The following is an 18,321-nucleotide window of genomic DNA, read 5'->3' as shown; positions in this document are numbered from 1 at the left end:
TCTGAGATTGACAACTCAAAACCTAGACAAGTGAAAACAAAACTACACGACCTAAGGGGGAAAAAAACATGTTGTGTGTGTGTGACTGTGTGTAATTAGAGTAAGCTGACCCTTCACTTATCCCTTCAATAATGACTTTTCTTCTCTCTTCTGCTGAAAACAGGAATCAGATTACACTTCCTGCCAAACACGTTTACCCTTTCGAAGCGTCAGGGCGAGCGAATGATCTCTCCAAACAGGTTGAGTTTGGTATAATATCTTTTTCTTTGAGCTGTCACTTGAGTCTTGGAAGCTCTCTTTTACCTGCTGAGTTAGTGCGCCATAGGGCCGCCACTGATGCTACATACATGATTTGTGCAGCTGGAGGAGCTGGACCCTGAATAACAGGAATTCCATGTGATGGTCTTTTATGGTCGTAGATAAATGCTTGACGAAGGACACAAATCATTTCTCTTTTTTCCCTCAGCAAAGACGCCCAGTACATGTGTGTTTTCTAGGTCACCACCATGATGGCAGTTTTTAATCAAAATGTGTTTTCCAGGCTTGAACTGGGTGTTTCTGGGATGTACAGCATGTTTCGTTCATTTATTCCCAAAAAGTCAGTTGAAAAGAGATTTGAGTGTAAGAGACACAGTTAGTATGCACTCGTATCTGTGAGACATATTTAATAGAGGATTGATTATAGTGCTATATGTGCTATTAATTTAAGAGGTGATTTAAAAGCAAACAAAAGTTGGATAACGTTATCTAATAATTTATCTTAGTTAAGCATTAAACAGTGTCATCACCCAATTAACATATTGGCAGCAGAGCAAATAGATGCATTGACTAAAAAGAAACCACCTGCGGAAAATAAATGGAAATTGCGAAAATAATATCACTGAAGGTCATTGCATGAAAAGCCTGCAAACCATTTGGGGAACCTACAAAGGAGTTGACTTCTGACTTTCTTTTTTCTATTTCGAGATCAGTTGGTTTCTTTCTGTTTAATCTGGCTTTCGGGTATTTGTGTAATGAATTAAACGATGAACAAAGTTATTCTTGTTTTGAGTCGCAGTCACAGCGCCACATTTCTGAATCATGGGTCCTGCTGTGCCTGTGTATGCATGTTGTGCGTGTATTTGCGAGAAGATAATGTTATGTAAAAGGTCCCAGAATAACCCCCACCACCACCACTACCACCGACAACACACATACACACACTTTTTATTTGAGCCAACTATGCATGACCTACTTTGGGAACCTTTTCAAGCTGAACAATTAACATTTTTTGAAGGGTCTTCCTTGAGAGAATCTTTTCCATGGAGGAACTGACAAGACAAACACTGGGTTTAAAAGTAAGCACTTTGGCATAAATGCTCAGGCAAACTCTAATTAAACATGAGTGATAAAGGCATGCCTTGTTTGCTCAGTCAAGTATATCAGGAAACAAGAGAAAGACAATAATACCCCTGAAGAGTGAGTTTAGATGGGTTCTCTGCTTCCTCTCCACCAAAAGTGAAATATAGATCTCATTTCTTTTTATAGCTCTGAATGAATTATGGCAATTACATCAGCATTTAGCTCTACAAACAATTCTTTTTTATTTATGACAACAGTGATGGGCTCTTATGACCAGTTAATCTTTGTAATTTAATGTGTACATATTTCCCCGTAGTCACTCTATATTACTGATACCAGCATCTTGCTATATCATCTCAGATGTTCGTGCATTACGTTCAGTTTCTCCTGCGCACAAAGCTCATGACACGGGAGAGATCTTAAAGACGTGTGAGATTTCTCGAAGACTGCTTGCGTGCTAAGTAAAACTAAGTGCTGCCATTCAGCTCCTTTATTTCACACAGCAGCACATAAAAATCAAGACATTCATCACAAAACAGAGTCATGCACTATGCTTTGTTGCAGCTCCTGTATTTAGTTTCCACCTCCTTTATGTCGTGAGTTAATGACCTCAACAACAGAAGGGAATGTCAGCGGTCGGTAATAGAGAGAAGAGATCCTACTGCAGGTTTGGCCAAGCGGAAATCTGTCCCTCTGTCACCAGACTGTTTCAGGAAGAAGTTCAAATGAGGACAAGACGAGCATTCACATCCCAGGAGCTTTGGCGAGCTGTAACCACACTTTTATTCGGGGGTCAAGGCCGGCCTAAAATGTGTGCTGCTGCTGCTTTAGTTGTTGTTGTTGTTGTTGTTAGCGGTAGTGGCTGTGTTGTGTGTGCATGTGTGCCTGTGCGTGTGTGTGTGTGTGTGTGTGTGTGCGCATAGCTCTGCGTGGGAGAAGCAGAGTGGAGACTTTTAACATGGTTTCGTTTCTTTGCAATAAAAGGATCCGATCGTTGTGCCACACAGTGTTCTTTTAAAACGATTACATCCACTGTAGGCATTTACTCTGATGCTTTAAAAGCACAAAGTCAGAAAAACTAATTCCATTCATGAAGCTGGAACAGGAAACTGGCTTTTCATTGCGTCCTCGTGGTTATACCTGTTGTGATAACATTGTTGGACATTTAGATCTGTTCTGAAACTTTGTATGTAAGCTTCTTTTCTCTTACTCTCTCTCTCTTTTGGGAAGAGGTAAGAAATTCAATCTCACAATTACGTTATCAGACTCAGCCAAAGCTCTGGGCTACTGGAATAAAACAATGAATCCACTATGACGATTGGGTAAGCATTTGACTTTCATTATTGAAAACAATAGTATTGTGGTGTTTAAAAGAGCAACTAGCAAAACAAAAAGCACAAATATCAGAGTGATTTTTCCTTTTTCATAAAACAGCATCAATATATTAGTGGGCAAGTAGCACAAGTTGTAAAACACAACATAGACATATTATCACCTTGTAAAGTTGTTATGGTCAACTTATTTGCAAAAATAGCTTATTTACATATCTAACACAAAGAGCTCTGTTTAGGTCTCTACTAAGCCCAAAGGAAAACACATTTGTTCTAATATGAAGAAGAAAAAAACGTGTTTTAAGGCAATCGTATTAGATTGTCTTCCTTTTCAAGCTTGTTTTATGGAATTCGAACTAGTTATGGCTAAATGTTGTGAAATATTGATAGGCTACCTGCAGAAGTTGGAAGAAGATATACTAACATTTTAAGGCACTAAGCTTCTCCTTTGTGAGAAAAATGTGAAAATATCTCTGTTAATATCAAGCACAAATATCATCTGTGCATAGTCAAGAGTGGTTTACGAACTCCCTGCAGCCATTTAACCCTTTACCTTCCACAACTAGAATCACCTTGCAGGCAGGGTGTAAAATGCCTCTCAAGGAGCTTTTATTTTAGCCAGGCATTCATTTCTAAAGAGGAAATCTTATATTTTAAGAACAGCAGACAGTAGCAGCTCTACTACTCATAGCTTGAAAACAGTCTCAGCACTCTGCTCTACACGTCCTCCAATCCACCCACACCAATGACTGATATGCTGCCCAGAAAATGGCAAAGAACTGGATCTTGTTGGTTCTACGTATTATAATAATTTTTCCGGTCAGGTGTTTTATTCATTTGGACTTTTTCCACTAGACCTCCATCTTTTTTTGCCATGCAAAAATACTGATGCCGATTGACAAAAGATGGGCGACATTTCGTTCAGCTAATTATCTGAAATAAAGATAAACGGTGTAAGGCAGTACAGTGGTTCAGAAGCTGTAAGGCTGTCCTTGGAAATAATTAATCATATTTTACCAAAAAAAACGTATTTTCAATGGTCATTAAGCTTAGAAGTAGTTTTCTGCCCTCCGTGAGTCAGACAGTGTCACGCTCCTAAATAGAAACTGATTCATAAGTTGAAATCCTAAAGAAAGTCTTAAACTCACTGTCTTTATTCTCAAGCTCGATAGGAAAACGTGGATATTATCTGCTTGGGAGAACGAGTTGATTTTCGTCACTGGACTGTTGCACATAAAATATGAACTTACGGCACCGTACACAGACAGTGATTTATTCATGCGTTTGTCCCAAAGTGCTATCTATGACAACTGTTCAGAATATATTTATTATGTATTTCAGTCTGTGTGAAACACTTATAGCGTGACAAATGTTACACTTTGATCATTTTAACATTGTTTGAATGCGTATAGGAGTATAGCACAGTCTTTACAAGTATTTTCATTGACCAATTTTATCAACCTTCTCAATTGAACCTTTACTGAGATGTTGTTTCTCAACATAAAGACCTATGGAGCTATCATTAGCCAAGTGCATTCACTAGCATATACTTCTATGCTACTCACGCTACTGAAGGTATACCGATTGTATAACACATTGCTTTTTAATAATTGTACCAGCAAATAATGATCAACCCGGCTTTACAGGAACATAGTTGTTCCTTAAATTCAGTCAAGTTTACAGGTGTCATCCATAGGATTCACTTGTCTTTTCAACTGTTTTTTTTCGCCTGAATCACTGAATCTGTTTGACATCCTGGATATATCCTTCAAACGAATATTGAAATAATGTGACCCTTCTTTCTGCTTCTTTCTAGTTAAAAAATATATATATTTGACACTTGTTCCGGGAGTGCAGTTAGTGACAGCTTGGGCTCCATGGTAGTTTTCAGAGCTTGACAGAGTCGTGGCAGGGGGCGGAGCTAAGCAAGAGGTTGATTACATCTTCTTACTGCATTTCATTGAAAATAACTATTGGCTGACGTCAATTAGTCCCAATATCCTTCAGTGGGTTATAAATTATTTTCACACTTCAAACATGTCACCCAGTTTCCTCTCAAACCACCACTCAGTCTGTATTCAGCATAAAATTCCTTTTGAGACAACTATTGATGTATGAATAAAAATGTTCTATGAAATTGCACATCTTCAGTGAGAACCTCAAGAATGTACTGAACACTGAGTAGAAGATGACTTTAATCCTCAGCTGGTTGACCCCAAGTTATTCATTAAATGTGAATAGTTCCTGCCATCCACGCTGCATTATTTTTTTTATCAATATATGGGCTGGTTATCACATTCTTTAGTAACTAAATGAATTGATTTTGGATTGCATCCTTGAAATGACTCACACGTGATGACTACCAGGCCTGCATTTGAGATATCATCAAGAGTTTCTACACATTCAAAAGAGGAAGCTGAAGAAGGTTCTCATGCGTCTTTCTAAAGCTACATGGCATTCATTAAATCTCATTGAATTAAGGGGGTTGCAAATTGAAAAAGAGTGACTCGTAGAATTTTTTTGTTTACCTGTTTCTTGAAGTGTGTCAGTATATATATATAAATATAGATATACACTACCGTTCAAAAGTTTGGGATCACTTAGAAATGACTATTTTTCAAAGAAAAGCACTGTTTTTTCAATAAAGATAACATTAAATTAATCAGAAATACACTTTCTACATTGTTAATGTGCTAAATGACTATTCTAGGTGGAAACGTCTGGTTTCTAATGAAATATCTCCATAGGTGTATAGAGGCCCTTTTACAGCAACTATCACTCCAGTGTTCTAATGGTACATTGTGTTTGCTAATCGCCTTAGAAGACTAATGTCTGATTAGAAAACCCGTGCAATTATGTTAGCACAACTGAAAACAGTTATGCTGGTGATATAAGCTATACAACTGGCCTTCCTTTGAGCTTGAAGTTTGTAGAACAAAATTAATATTTCAAATATTAATCATTATTTCTATCCTTGTCAATGTCTTGACTATATTTTATATTCATTTGATAAATAAAAGTGTGATTTTTCATGGAAGACACGAAATTGTCTGGGTGATCTCAAACTTTTGAACGGTAGTGTACATACAGGACTGTCTCAGAAAATTAGAATATTGTGATGAAGTTCTTTATTTTCTGTAATGCAATTTAAAAAACAAAAATGTCATGCATTCTGGATTCATTACAAATCAACTGAAATATTGCAAGCCTTTTATTCTTTTAATATTGCTGATTATGGCTTACAGCTTAAGAAAACTCAAATATCCTATCTCTAAATATTAGAATATCATGAAAAAGTATACTAGTAGGGTATTAAACAAATCACTTGAATTGTCTAATTAACTCGAAACACCTGCAAGGGTTTCCTGAGTCTTGACAAACACTCAGCTGTTATAAATCTTTTTTTTTACTTGGTCTGAGGAAATATTAAAATGTTATGAGATAGGATTTTAGAGTTTTCTTAAGCTGTAAGCCATAATCAGCAATATTAAAAGAATAAAAGGCTTGCAATATTTCAGTTGATTTGTAATGAATCCAGAATGCATGACATTTTTGTTTTTTTAATTGCATTACAGAAAATAAAGAACTTTATCACAATATTCTAATTTTCTGAGACAGTCCTGTATATACACATATATGATTAATGATATACAGTAATAATTAAATAAAGAACAAAAAATTTCAACAGTACACACATCATAAATACACTTGCACACACTCTAAGACAACATCTATAGCCAAACTAGTATAGACAGACAAGACCCAACACCTACACCTGTAACCTCCTTTTCACAACCCTAAACTGCCCGCTTTATAGTCAAGAACCCACAATGCACTGGGAGCCCCTGTGCATGCCTGGTGTTGGGATTTAATTGGCTATTAGTATCCAGCAGTGTCTGAATTAATCAAATCATTTCCATCCATTAATTTAGTGGAGGAACATACAATTAAATCCTTATTAGTGTGCTCTCAGGAATATGTCTTTTCATCCCTCTGCAGAACATTGAGGGTTGGCCAGAGTCCAGTGTGAAGCTTGAATCTGGTGCTTCCTCGTGATGGACGCTCTGTTGATCTGACTTCAAGCTTAAAGAGAGGCAAACGTCGGCCGAGAGTAAAGTGCTACTTTTCCCGAGGCAATAATAAGAGCTCATTGTTGGCTTCTATTTTGAGTCTGTACCATTTGTCAGATTATAAAATTACTAGGTCAGGGGGCTGACAAGTTTTAGAGTAATTCTATTTGGTGAAACATTACTGTGAAAACCAGAACAAAGATAGGGTGAAAAGAGATTTGGAGATTTAGAGAGCGAACAAACATAATCCAGCACACAAATGTAGGTCATCTAATGATAATTTACATGTTTTCATATTTCATACAAGCCTGACTTGCTTCGTAATGAATTTAAAACTACAGTCCACAGACAGCCTTTTAAATACTCTTCAAGAGAATAAACAAAGGAATTTAACTTTTTTGCTCTTTTTTTGCATTTTGGTTTGGATACTGAGAAATCTCAGTATCCAAACCTCTAATCGCGTACAATACACCGTCCTGGGCACCTAATTTGACTTAGCAAACATTACATAAATATAAAAATTCTGGTTCGGGCGACTTATTTCATTCCCCTTTCCTCTTCCCTTGTGAATCGGAGTTAAAAGGTTTTTGCACAAAGTAATCCAGACTGGTCAGACGAGCAGCCATTTTTTAATTAAAACCATTTACACAGGAAAGCAAAGTGAGGGGGGAAAAAAGAGCCAAAGGATTTTACACTCTGTCATCCAAGGCTTCAGCGGATCAAAGAGTTTTCCTTGTGCTTTTTAATGGTTACGTAACATTTTGGCCTCTGAAATATTAGGCACCATGTACTCAGCCCAACGCTCGGCGCGGTTCTGCAGATTTCCTGCAGTGCATTTCCAGATTTCAGGAAGGATACAATAAGCCTATGTTTATGTCTGACTAGAGCTGTCAATCAATACAAATACTACTGGTGCACACTGAAAGTAGGCAGGAACGTTAAAAAAAAATATTTGCATTCTACCTACCCATATCTATCTGGTTTGTATATGTGTGCATACTTGTATATGTATGTATGTATCTATGTATAGGTGTGTTTGTGTCTGTCTGCTTCCTCGCCTGCCTGGCTGGCTGCCATGTGGCCCAACTCGTACTGTCATCCTGTCTGACATTAGGGCTAAGCTGGATCTCATTATGACCAAGGTGGCAGTGATCCCGTCAACATCGCTTTGGCTCCTGCCATATGGGTCGCCTCCAAGGTAACACGGCTGTATCAGTCTCCTCAGAGCTGTGAGCCTTGTCATAGCACACGCATACACGCACACACACACACACACACACACACACAGACAGACTGTATCTACTCCGTGTATTGTACATATAAAGCTGAATAAACATGTCAAACAGAGAAGACATAAATAACCCTCATGATCAGATAATCAGGTCAGATATATGGGTGGCTGCACTGTGAATACATACAGAAACAGAACATGCTGACCATACATGTTTGCCACAGAAGAAAGGTAAACAGAACCAGCAATGTAATGAATCTGTCATCAGTTAGATGTCTTAATATATTTAGTTTGTCAGATATAATAGTCCAGTGTGACCAAATCAGACCAGAGTCATGATAGATGCATCAAACATACAAATGGAACAACAACAATTGGCAAGGTTTTGCATTTTGCTCCAGTAAATAAGTGTGCAGTTAGTTCTACGAGAGTAGTCAGAGACGTAGCACCAATAAACTGACTCTCTCCCTTTGTCGTCTTCTAAACTGACTCTCGTCCAGTGCCTTCCTCCAAACAGACTCCCTCCCAGTGCCTTCCTCCAAACTGAAACTGCAATCTGAACCGCAGAAGCTGAAGAAAATGAAAACTAGACAAATGAACGTAGCTGAGCAATCAGTGAGATCTGCAAAGTTGGTTTCCACAAATTCAATCAGGAAAGCTTTTGATCTAATAAATCTCAATTTTGAGATTCTGTGCAACGTCACTGTGCAGAGTCGGTCTGGAATTGTCACGGTCAAGTCTCAGTGGACGCACATCTCCGTACCAGCAGCGGCTCACATGCTGCACTTCTCTTTCAGCAAGTGTCTGACTCTAATCAACTGCAACAAAGCAGGAAGCCGTTTACGACTTTATTTAGTGCTTTTTTTCCACCAGCTCATAAAAAGTGTGAATTTTTGTGAACATCGGAAATGCATAAATACATGATAGCCATGTAGTTTATTATAACACCAATAGACAAAAATGCTATCGCATCCAGATGCCCTGGACCACAAACCTTTCTACTGATTTTCTGCAACCTCAGCGCCTCTCTCTGTGATTATTCTTCTGTATTTTCAGCAATGTTACCATGTGTTTCATGGTCAAGATAATAGCTTTGATATTCACTGTTATTAATCGTGTTGATGATGATTTACTTGCCTCGGCTTCACATGCAACTAATACACTCTGAAAGCACAACTATGTCAAAGTTGCACTTTGCCAGATTGACGCCTATTATAGATTTTTTTTTTCTCCCTTTGGCCTGTTTGTTTTGTTTCGGCCACCACCCTCACAACAGAAACTGTTTATTTCACCAGTTTGGCAACAAAAGCACGAGATCAATCATTCATAATTTATGATGCGTCCAATGGCTTAGGGCCCATAAAAACAGATATTTACATTACACAAGGTCTTAGCTGGACCTCCCGATAACAGACCAATAAATATTGTTGTTGTACATACACATGGGCCCCTGGTCTGATAAGAGGTAAACTTTGCCTCTGTTTTACAGTAGACCACAGGGCAGTGCTAGCAGGGATGATGTTGTGATCACATGCTACTATAACAATGACCTGGACCCCGTCCTTTAATTCCTGTTCCCCCCAGCCAGCATCCCGCTGCCTTTCCCAAGCCCTGCTGTTATTATTTTTGCACTGTTCAAAGCAAACGCCCTAAGTCCCTTGTGTAATATGAGTCGGACTGTAACAAACTGGTCTACTCACACCAAAACAAGGAGAAAGGAAAAATCGCATCGCAACTCTGAAAACTTCACAGCTTTCAAGCCACGGATGTGACGGCGATACACTGAAACACACTCACTCGGACGACATAGAGAGGTCTTCATTCTCCTTACCTTGTCATGCTGTCCGTGATGCAGTTCTGACCCAGGTATCCCTCTCCTCTGGCGGACAGTGACCCCTGCGACATGCCCGGACGAGATTTCCACGACTCCATTAACGCCGTTACGGGCGAAATTAGATTCAATAATGGGTTGGACTGGTCCCTCACATCGTGCCGCGTGAAAGACATTGTTCCTTGAGCTCCAATCTGGTAATGGAATGAATGTCCACCGGAATTAACTCCAACAATGGCCGATGTTGGCATGCTGTTAGTCTCTTGGTAATAGCTGCCATCAGTGGTCTCTTGCTTTACCCCTTTGGACAGGACATTGTTGGAAAACGCATCGGGCTCATAGGTCCCATTCATAGAGGGGACAGGGGGTCCTAAGATACCAGAAAGACTGTATTCATCAATGTTATTCCTCAGGGACAAGTAGGTGGTCTCGGATGCAGGATAGAGACTATGGGATGGTGACTGCTCACCGTAGGGCTGTTGGTTCATACATCCCTCATCTTTGTTTGGCTCACTCTTAATGTGTGTGATAAAAGGTGTGCTACTCACATTACATTTGGAGCTACCTAAACACATGCTCCGGAAGTCAGTCCCAGGCTCGTTCTTAATGTACTTAACCATGCCCATCTGGTCTAAGCCGACGTTGAACACCTCCCCGTCTACCATCTCTACTTTAGGGAATTCAAAGTTCTTGAAGTCCGTGTCTCTGGTCAGACCGGCTGCTTCTGGGCTGTTGGTGTCATTCTGCACCAAGCCCAGTCCGCCAGCAGGACTGCACACATGGAACCCGCCTGACGAGGGGTTCTGTGGGCTGCTGACAGCCCTGGTGCCCCCTTTGGCCGGACTGGAGATGGATTGCCTTGCTGTGTTGCCAATGTTGGCAGTGCTGGTGCAGCAGCCACCTGTGGGGCTCGATACAGATGACCTAATGTTACAGGTAGTGCTGCAGGACAGAGGCGATCTCACACTACACATACTCTGGGGGCTGGACATGGGCGACCTCATGACGTTGAGCGGGCTGGTGAGAGGTGGAGAGCCCACGGTGCTGGACTCCACAGGGCTACATGTGGCTGAATTCCTGCGCTTCATGTTGGCCAGAGCTGCAGCACAAGACGTCTGTCCGACAGGACTGTTGACGGACGAGCACGCCGCTCCAAAACACGTTGAAGGACTGGTGGTTGATGACACCATGTTGTTGCTGCCCCCTGGGCTGGAGATGGAGCTGGAGGTCTGAGGGCTGCAGGACAGAGATGAGGCCAGCATTGAGGCGGAACTAACTGGAGTCCCAGTGGTGCATTCTCTGGGAGTGGTACTGGGTTGCTGGAACCCAAATGGCTTTAACTTGGGGCTCTTTGTGGATCCACACTGGGTCTCTTCTAGAGCCCGTCCACACACTGTATACATCTTCCCAGGGCTGCCACTGTCCCCATGCTGGCTAAAGGCAAAGTCTGTCTCCCTGGCAGCATTCATATACAGGCCCATAGACTCAGCCACAGTCTTGGAAAGCTCTTTAGAGTCAATGTCCTGCTTATTACCATGGAGGGAGTTGTTTAAGTGTGGGAGAACAAATGGCTGGTTCTGGCCGGGTCGAAGCATTGGCTGCTCCTGCTTCTTTGTATTGTTGTCTTTGCAGTCAGTGGCCGGGCTTCCAGCAGGGCAGCTGACATTGACCATGTCCATCAGGATATCGCTGCTAGTCAGGCTTGAATCCTCTGTGCTGCAGCAGTGCTCCATGGCGATGGGGACCTGCGACCATCTGTTTTCTGTTTCACTTCCATCAAAGAAACTTTGGTATCTTTTGGTCTCCATTGCTGGCTCATTGACTCTCCTAGTAAATGTAGAAACGAAACGAAAAGAATGAGAATGATTAAACCTGCACACAAGGCATTGTCTTAAAAATTATAGTTGAGAAACAGGTTGTATATGGTGTGTTTCTTCAGTCATGCGAGACAACATGGTATATGAAGTAATATGCAAATTACTCTGAAATGTTGAGTGTAATAATGTAGTGTAGTTGTGTAGTTCGTTTTGTATAGCAGTAAGTTCTGCTTCAGGGGATGAAAACATATTAAAGAGGCGCAAAAAAAGGGTAGAGCGGAGAAAGGAGGTCTGCGTGAAGATGTAGAAACATTATATCTACAATTTACACAGCTTAGATTTAACATGTTTGACCATTTTAAAACATAAATATAATACTGAGACGGAGACAGAAACAATGCTGAGTGAACAATATATTAAATCTGTAAAAAGTCCAAAGCAAGTCAGTGCAATATTTCCCCTCTCACAGAGGAAGCTGCTCATCACTGCACTACGGGGGACGTACAGTCTGAGAAGTTGGCCAACGCTGCACGGAAAGAGTTAACTATCTCCGTGACGTCGCCTGGGCTTTGCGTTTAAATTCTGCTGCGCCTCTATTGGCCAGCTCGGCCAGAATTCCACCAGCTCCATCAAGCCCAGTCACTGATTGGTCGGAGAGCTGTCACTCAAGAGTTACTGCTCTTGCAGCCACAACATAGCTGCGACATAACTTCAAATGTTGCTTTCGCGGCCGGAGCGGCTCCTGTCTTGTGCAAAAAGCAACAACAACACTGGCACCAATCCATACACAAAGTTGCAATAATGAGACACCGCTTCAGGTGATGTTTAAGTATTAATTTGTCAGCGCTAATGGTGCACTCTTTGGCGGGGCTCCCCGCCGCCGGCCGCGGAGCAGCCAAGACGTCGGGGATAAAGTTATTCACGTTGCCCGCAAATTGTCCCGTGCACATTGTGCGCAGATCCACGGATATAAAAAATAAAAATAAAAAAGATAGCAGAGTGAAATTTCCTCCCACTTGCCCCTTCCGTGATTGCCCTGTCCCTGTCGGTCATGCCACTCTGCATGTCTCTCCATTTTGCGTTTGCGCAGAATAAATAGGAAAAGAAGGTTATTTTTTCTGTATTCTAGCTGTTAAAGTTATTTTTAAAGTCGTCTCGTTGACAGCTTTTTGAATGACAAGAGGGAATAAGTGCAGAAAGAATGACATATGCATGATTAAAGTCATATTGTTGTTAATAATTTGACAGCACTAGATATGTCTCAGCACCTTTTGACAAATGCTAACAGACGCACATAAATCTACTATTTAAATGAGTGCGGTTATTTTGTTTATCGTCCACAAAGTGTAGCCTATAAACTTCCCGGCGACTTTTAAGATGGTCCAGACACAGAGCTAACGGTCCCGGTGTAAAGTTATTACATTTCTCTCCCACCGGAGCAAACGGAGCGGGGATGCAAAGTCTTGAGTTCTCCGACTTGCTTTCATTATCATCTCAGACCCGGCGCCAAATAACAATATATACAGTGAAACACCGAGCTGCGTCCTTCCTTACCTTAATTACGACATTCAGAGTTGTCAGGTGGTCGTGTTGCTGGGCAGCGATAATCCAAGAGGACCACAAAAAAAATTAATACAAAAAAATGTAAAAGACACGCAAAGGCAAAGTCAATAAATAGGAACGAATGTGTTCTCTCTACTCTTTCCAACACATAGTTGTCAGTTTGACAGCTGGACGCACTGGCGAAGTCTACTGCGTAATGTCACTGGTAATCCTCCACAGCGAGCCGCTTGCTCCTGACAGGACGAACGGCAGCGACGGGTCGGACGACAGCAGCAGATGATCTCACATTATGGCCGCAAATTTTTTTTGCAGATTGGCAATGCCGGGAGCCGAGGGTTTTTTTTAAAAGAAAAGAAGAAGAAGAAGGAGGAGAGAAAAAATAGTAATAAAAAACAAACGGAGGAGTCGGTTTGACTTGGAAGTCAGAGCGACGTCATTCTGTGCACATGGACCCTCCTACTGCAACGAGTGCAACACAAACTCCAGCGAGGGGAGGCGGAGGAGAGAGAGGGGCGGGGCCCCGCGCAGGTAGACAGAGCCGCCTGGAAATAGGGCACCGTGCTCAGCGCAGTGTTGTCTGAAATAAAGTCTCAGGGTAACCTCGAGAAGCGAGTTTGTTCCTTATAATAATCAGTTTTATTCCTAACATTGCGCTTTGTGTTGTTTTGTGTGTGTGTTTTTTCCTTCTTCTTGTTTCATCTTTTCTAGTGCCACCTCCGAAATGGTTTACCATAAAGAGCTAGTGCACAATCATGCACGTGCACGCACACTGGCAATGCAGAGTGGAGTTGAGACGGGAGCAGCTCTCTCTCAGCCTCACTTTTACAGCTCACGTGGATTTTTTTTGGCAATACAAAAAAAAAGAAGAGAAACCTTGTTAACGGTCTTACTGTCGGAGAGAAGTCGAGTCAGAATGGTCAGGATGTTTCACAAGACAACGGCTGCCTCCACTAGGTGGAGCAATATTTCTTTTGCTGTCGGAAGAGCAAGTCTATTGAGTGGTCAAGATGTCACTTAATTCAAACTATGATGCACTTCTTTACTGCACACCTCTCACGAAACAGATTGCATGGTGCTTAAAACGGATTTTACATTTTAACATTTAGTTTAAATGTTTTTGGTTTTTTTGCTCTCGGTTTGCCAAACTTAAAACTGGTTGTCTTGGCTCATGAACAACCAACCACCATCATAAACAAATTGACATGTAGACAAATGTGTAAAGCAAACTACAACTCAAAGATGACGTGGTTATAATATCTGTAGGTAGACTTTTTTTATTCTGTTTTTAAAACTGAAGCATAGGACATATCATATAGTGCGTTATTAAACAATTCAAGCAGGCACCCAATTGAATCAGTAACCACTGAAATGATAAAGTAGATAAATACCCACAGTTATTCAAACCTATTAGACCTACAGTCAAACTGGCATGATGCATAATATATTAGATGATATCAGTATGCACTCATCAGAAAGTACAATGTGCCCGTGCTTATCGGTGACACCAATAACAACAATATCGTGCTGGACTGAGCTGTTATTTGCATTTCTCTTTACCAACATGTCATGGCATTGATGTTTAAGGGTATGATTCAATCATCAGTTTAAATCTCTGCAGTTGTCAGTCAGTCGAGTCACATTCTGTCGTGTTTATCGTGGCTGCAGAAAGGACTGCATGTAGGATATAAGTATTGACAGTGGAGCACTCTATAGTAGTTTGAATGCTTCTCTTTATTGGATGTTTGGGTTCTCCCAGCCTGTAGCAGCCATTAACCAAGCGAGGCAGCCGCAGTAGTTAGATTCGTCAAAGCCATCCAAGCAACACTGCCCACCTCCCTGATCTGCCTGTTAATCACCCGTGAATGGGGACCTGCTTTCAGTAAAAGCCGAAGAATTGAGATATAACCAATGTTTCCCACCCCCCTTTCATCCAGCTCCCATTTGTCCATAGCACATAATGGGTGCCAGTCAAACACATCATGAGCAAATCTAATTTAGCCTTGCATCACAGATTTTTCCACAGTGACAAAGTCACAGGGAATAGCAGACTGACAGCAGAACACGGCTGACATGAAATCAGTAATAATTGCCTCCCTCATTGGTAAAAATGTGAGGCCGCTCCATTGAGTCCCACTGAGCTTTCGAGCGCCATCATTTTAATCAAATCAATGATAATCACACGGCCCTGAAAACATTGTATATACATGGCAGCTAAAAATAGCTTTGTTTTTACAGGGGTGGGGGGTTTCTTTTGGATGAGTGATTGCAATGATTAGGAGCAGGCTCCCACTCCAGTTTAGAGTCACAGCAGACATCTCGGTAGCTGGGAAGGCCAAAGGCAAAACAGAGAGGTGCATACTGCGCCTCGTGGGGAAAAGTGAATTGGAGCATGTTAACTCTGAAACAAAATACTCGTCAACTCAGCAGAAGAGCCTGTCCTCATCGTGTGTGGTAATTACAGAGGTAGTTTTAATCAGGGGAGAAGTCCGTCACCATCATCCTCCCTCGGCTGCTTATTGTTCCAGTTTAGCAGTTATTCATGAGGTCCATTCACATCTGAAGTGATGGTGTGTAGCTGTCCCACAAGTGAGCCACTTGGTTACACACTCACAGCTTTGAATTAACTGACATCGTTTAGCATCGACTTTACATCTAAAAGTCTTTTTTTGCATCATAGGCTGCTAAAACAATAAATCCGCAATATTAGATTCTTTTTTTTTCGCACGTAAAGGAGCTTACAGAAACTGTAAACACAACATGGATCTACTTCTAAGTTGATATTGTACATTTAAAAAAAGTTAGTTGAAGGCCAACTCGGTGCAACAACGTCAGACGTGTAGGGCCCCTGACCAAGCGACTGTATTTGGCGAGCTGGGAGGACAACTGCAGAGTTTTGTGTTCATCCCTTCAAGTGAACTCTTCATTTACACATATTTCTGATGAATTATCACTATAAAAATGTTGTTGCAGCTATAAACTAAAAAATTAAATAACCGCATGTTCAACTGTTTAGGAACGTGTATGACATGGATTGCTAGAATGATATCAATTAACACACATGTCACCATCAACCCCCCCCCCCTCCCCTCACCACCACCACCACCACGCCTATGGCCAACAATTTTTGTTGTTGATGATCACTCGTGCTGCATGTGGTACATTTCATGCCTCTACGTGGCAACTTTGAGCCCATCTGTGTGATCATCACTGGCCTGTTTTCATTAAATGTGTCTATTTGCGACAGTAAACAATTTTCTAGTTTCACAAGTGTTTTATGATAAGAAACCGATTCTTGTTCTTTTTTTCTGAGGGACTTTAGTGAGGCAGCTATATGCTAATGTACCTGGCACACAGACTGAATAACCCCCAGTTGGATGATAATATATTGTCTATGAAGGTCAGACATGGGAATATATTTAATTTTAACTTGGGTTGCTATGGGAACTAGCATGTTTTAATATCTGAACTGTCAAAAGCAAATGTGAATAAAAAATATATATAATTGATTATTTTTTAGTAACTCCCGTGCATTTATAAGTTATTGGCGGAGAATATATGCAACAAAAACAAAACAAAATCTCTTTTGCAATCCTGATATCATTTTTGAACACCAATCTAAAGCCTCTTATTTCCATCCTTGCTTAAATATTCACCCAGGTAACACATCAGAGCCCACCTGTTCATCCAAGTTAAGCAATGAGTGCAACGTCAAATACAATAGATGTAATATTACTGCTATGAAATCAATCACGATGCAAATTTGCAGAGTTACACAACCAATTTGTAGGATTTTAATGAATTCACTTGGGTATCATTTCCAACAGAATCATTCTGTGTGACTGTGTCAGTGTGAAAATGCACTCCTCACAACATTTAAGAAAAAGGCATACTCGACTGATTCTAGATCAGGAAGAAAATATTTTAGGGAAGAACTCCATCGTCATTGGTTAATAAATAGAGTACTTGTGTTTCAGATATTCATGCATCATTTTGTGTCATTTAAAGGTAAAAACGTGGGATAATAAAACAGCATGCTCTGCAAAGTCTTCATGTGTCTCTCGTGAGACTCCGACAACGTAAACAAGGCCCTACTACACGGATAGCACGTATTGTTTAAACGCTGAATGATATGCATTCAGCCGGCCTCCCCTGCTGAAAGCCCCCCGTACTATGTGTACACCACCTGGGGTTTGATCATCCTACTTAAGCAATGACGATTGAAAACACACTGATAACTGAAATAACATGTTTATCCTCCGTGTAGTCAAAAAAATACATATTCAGTGGGAACACTGCGTATAGGCTACAGCCTGGCTTCAGATCAGATTATTAACGTGCAGAGAATTATCACTAAATAATGTGTTGTTCAACAAAACTGTGTCAAGTATATTATGAATTGATATTCCTCGTGTCTACTTGTGGGTATTTTCCCCAACCTGCAGCATTTAAAGGTAGTGTGAGCTTAAAAGCACTTAATGCATTATTGTTTTTTGAGTATGTTTTGGTGTGTAAATATGACTAGATCTGAAAAAAATCTATAACAACGTTTGTGTCATTTGCAGCCTATGTTTAAATTCAAAGACAGTATGAAAAATATATCAACAAAAGTGTGTTAGTCTTCACTGGGCTTGAGTTTGGTTGGCTAAGCTTAGCTAGATGGATTCAAACTGTAAAATAATTACAGAAGTTTGAGAATAAATGTTCTTGTTTGAGCGGCTTCCATACTGTTATCAATTTGCACCTGCTGGGAAATATTTAGCATTTTCTCCACTGCATTTATTTAACAGCTGAAGTTTCATCTTTCAGGTAACACATAGTTTTTCAGAACAATTGAGTCACTTAGAAAATGTTATGCATTCGTATATAGATACAACTTTATTATCCAATGCATCAGTAGAAATAAACAAATGAGGATATCGTTACTCAAACCTGCAATCATTAATATCCATTTTGGGGCAGTGCAACAAGCTGTTACCACTAATATGCATCACATGTGTGCAAACAGTTCCCTATTCAAGGATCCAGGTGACGGAGAGGACCATTAGTATTCATTAGTTGTGTTTATGGCCACTTGACAAGTCTAAAGTAGTGATGGGAATTCTGGCTCTTTAAATGGAGCCGGATGTTAACTTTGCGC

General features: G+C 40.7%; 1 protein-coding gene across 2 annotated transcripts in view; it reads right to left on the bottom strand.

The window, feature by feature from the left end:
• Nucleotides 1–13,604, bottom strand: part of nr3c2 (nuclear receptor subfamily 3, group C, member 2) — a 66,393-nt gene extending 52,789 nt beyond the window's left edge. For both annotated transcript variants that reach the window (XM_056408644.1, XM_056408645.1), the window contains exons 1-2: nucleotides 13,176–13,604; nucleotides 9,805–11,631 (exon numbers count right to left, since the gene is read on the bottom strand). In XM_056408644.1, the coding sequence (XP_056264619.1) occupies nucleotides 9,805–11,612 (1,808 nt within the window). In that variant the 5' untranslated portion in view covers nucleotides 11,613–11,631; nucleotides 13,176–13,604. The remainder of the gene's footprint in view (nucleotides 1–9,804; nucleotides 11,632–13,175) is intronic.
• Between the last annotated feature and the right edge of the window lie 4,717 nt (nucleotides 13,605–18,321).

Source organism: Pseudoliparis swirei, chromosome 24, assembly GCF_029220125.1.
Source record: "Pseudoliparis swirei isolate HS2019 ecotype Mariana Trench chromosome 24, NWPU_hadal_v1, whole genome shotgun sequence".
NCBI lineage: Eukaryota > Metazoa > Chordata > Actinopteri > Perciformes > Liparidae > Pseudoliparis > Pseudoliparis swirei.
The sequence above is the reverse complement of the archived record's forward strand: the minus strand, read 5'-3'. Positions and strand labels throughout refer to the sequence as shown.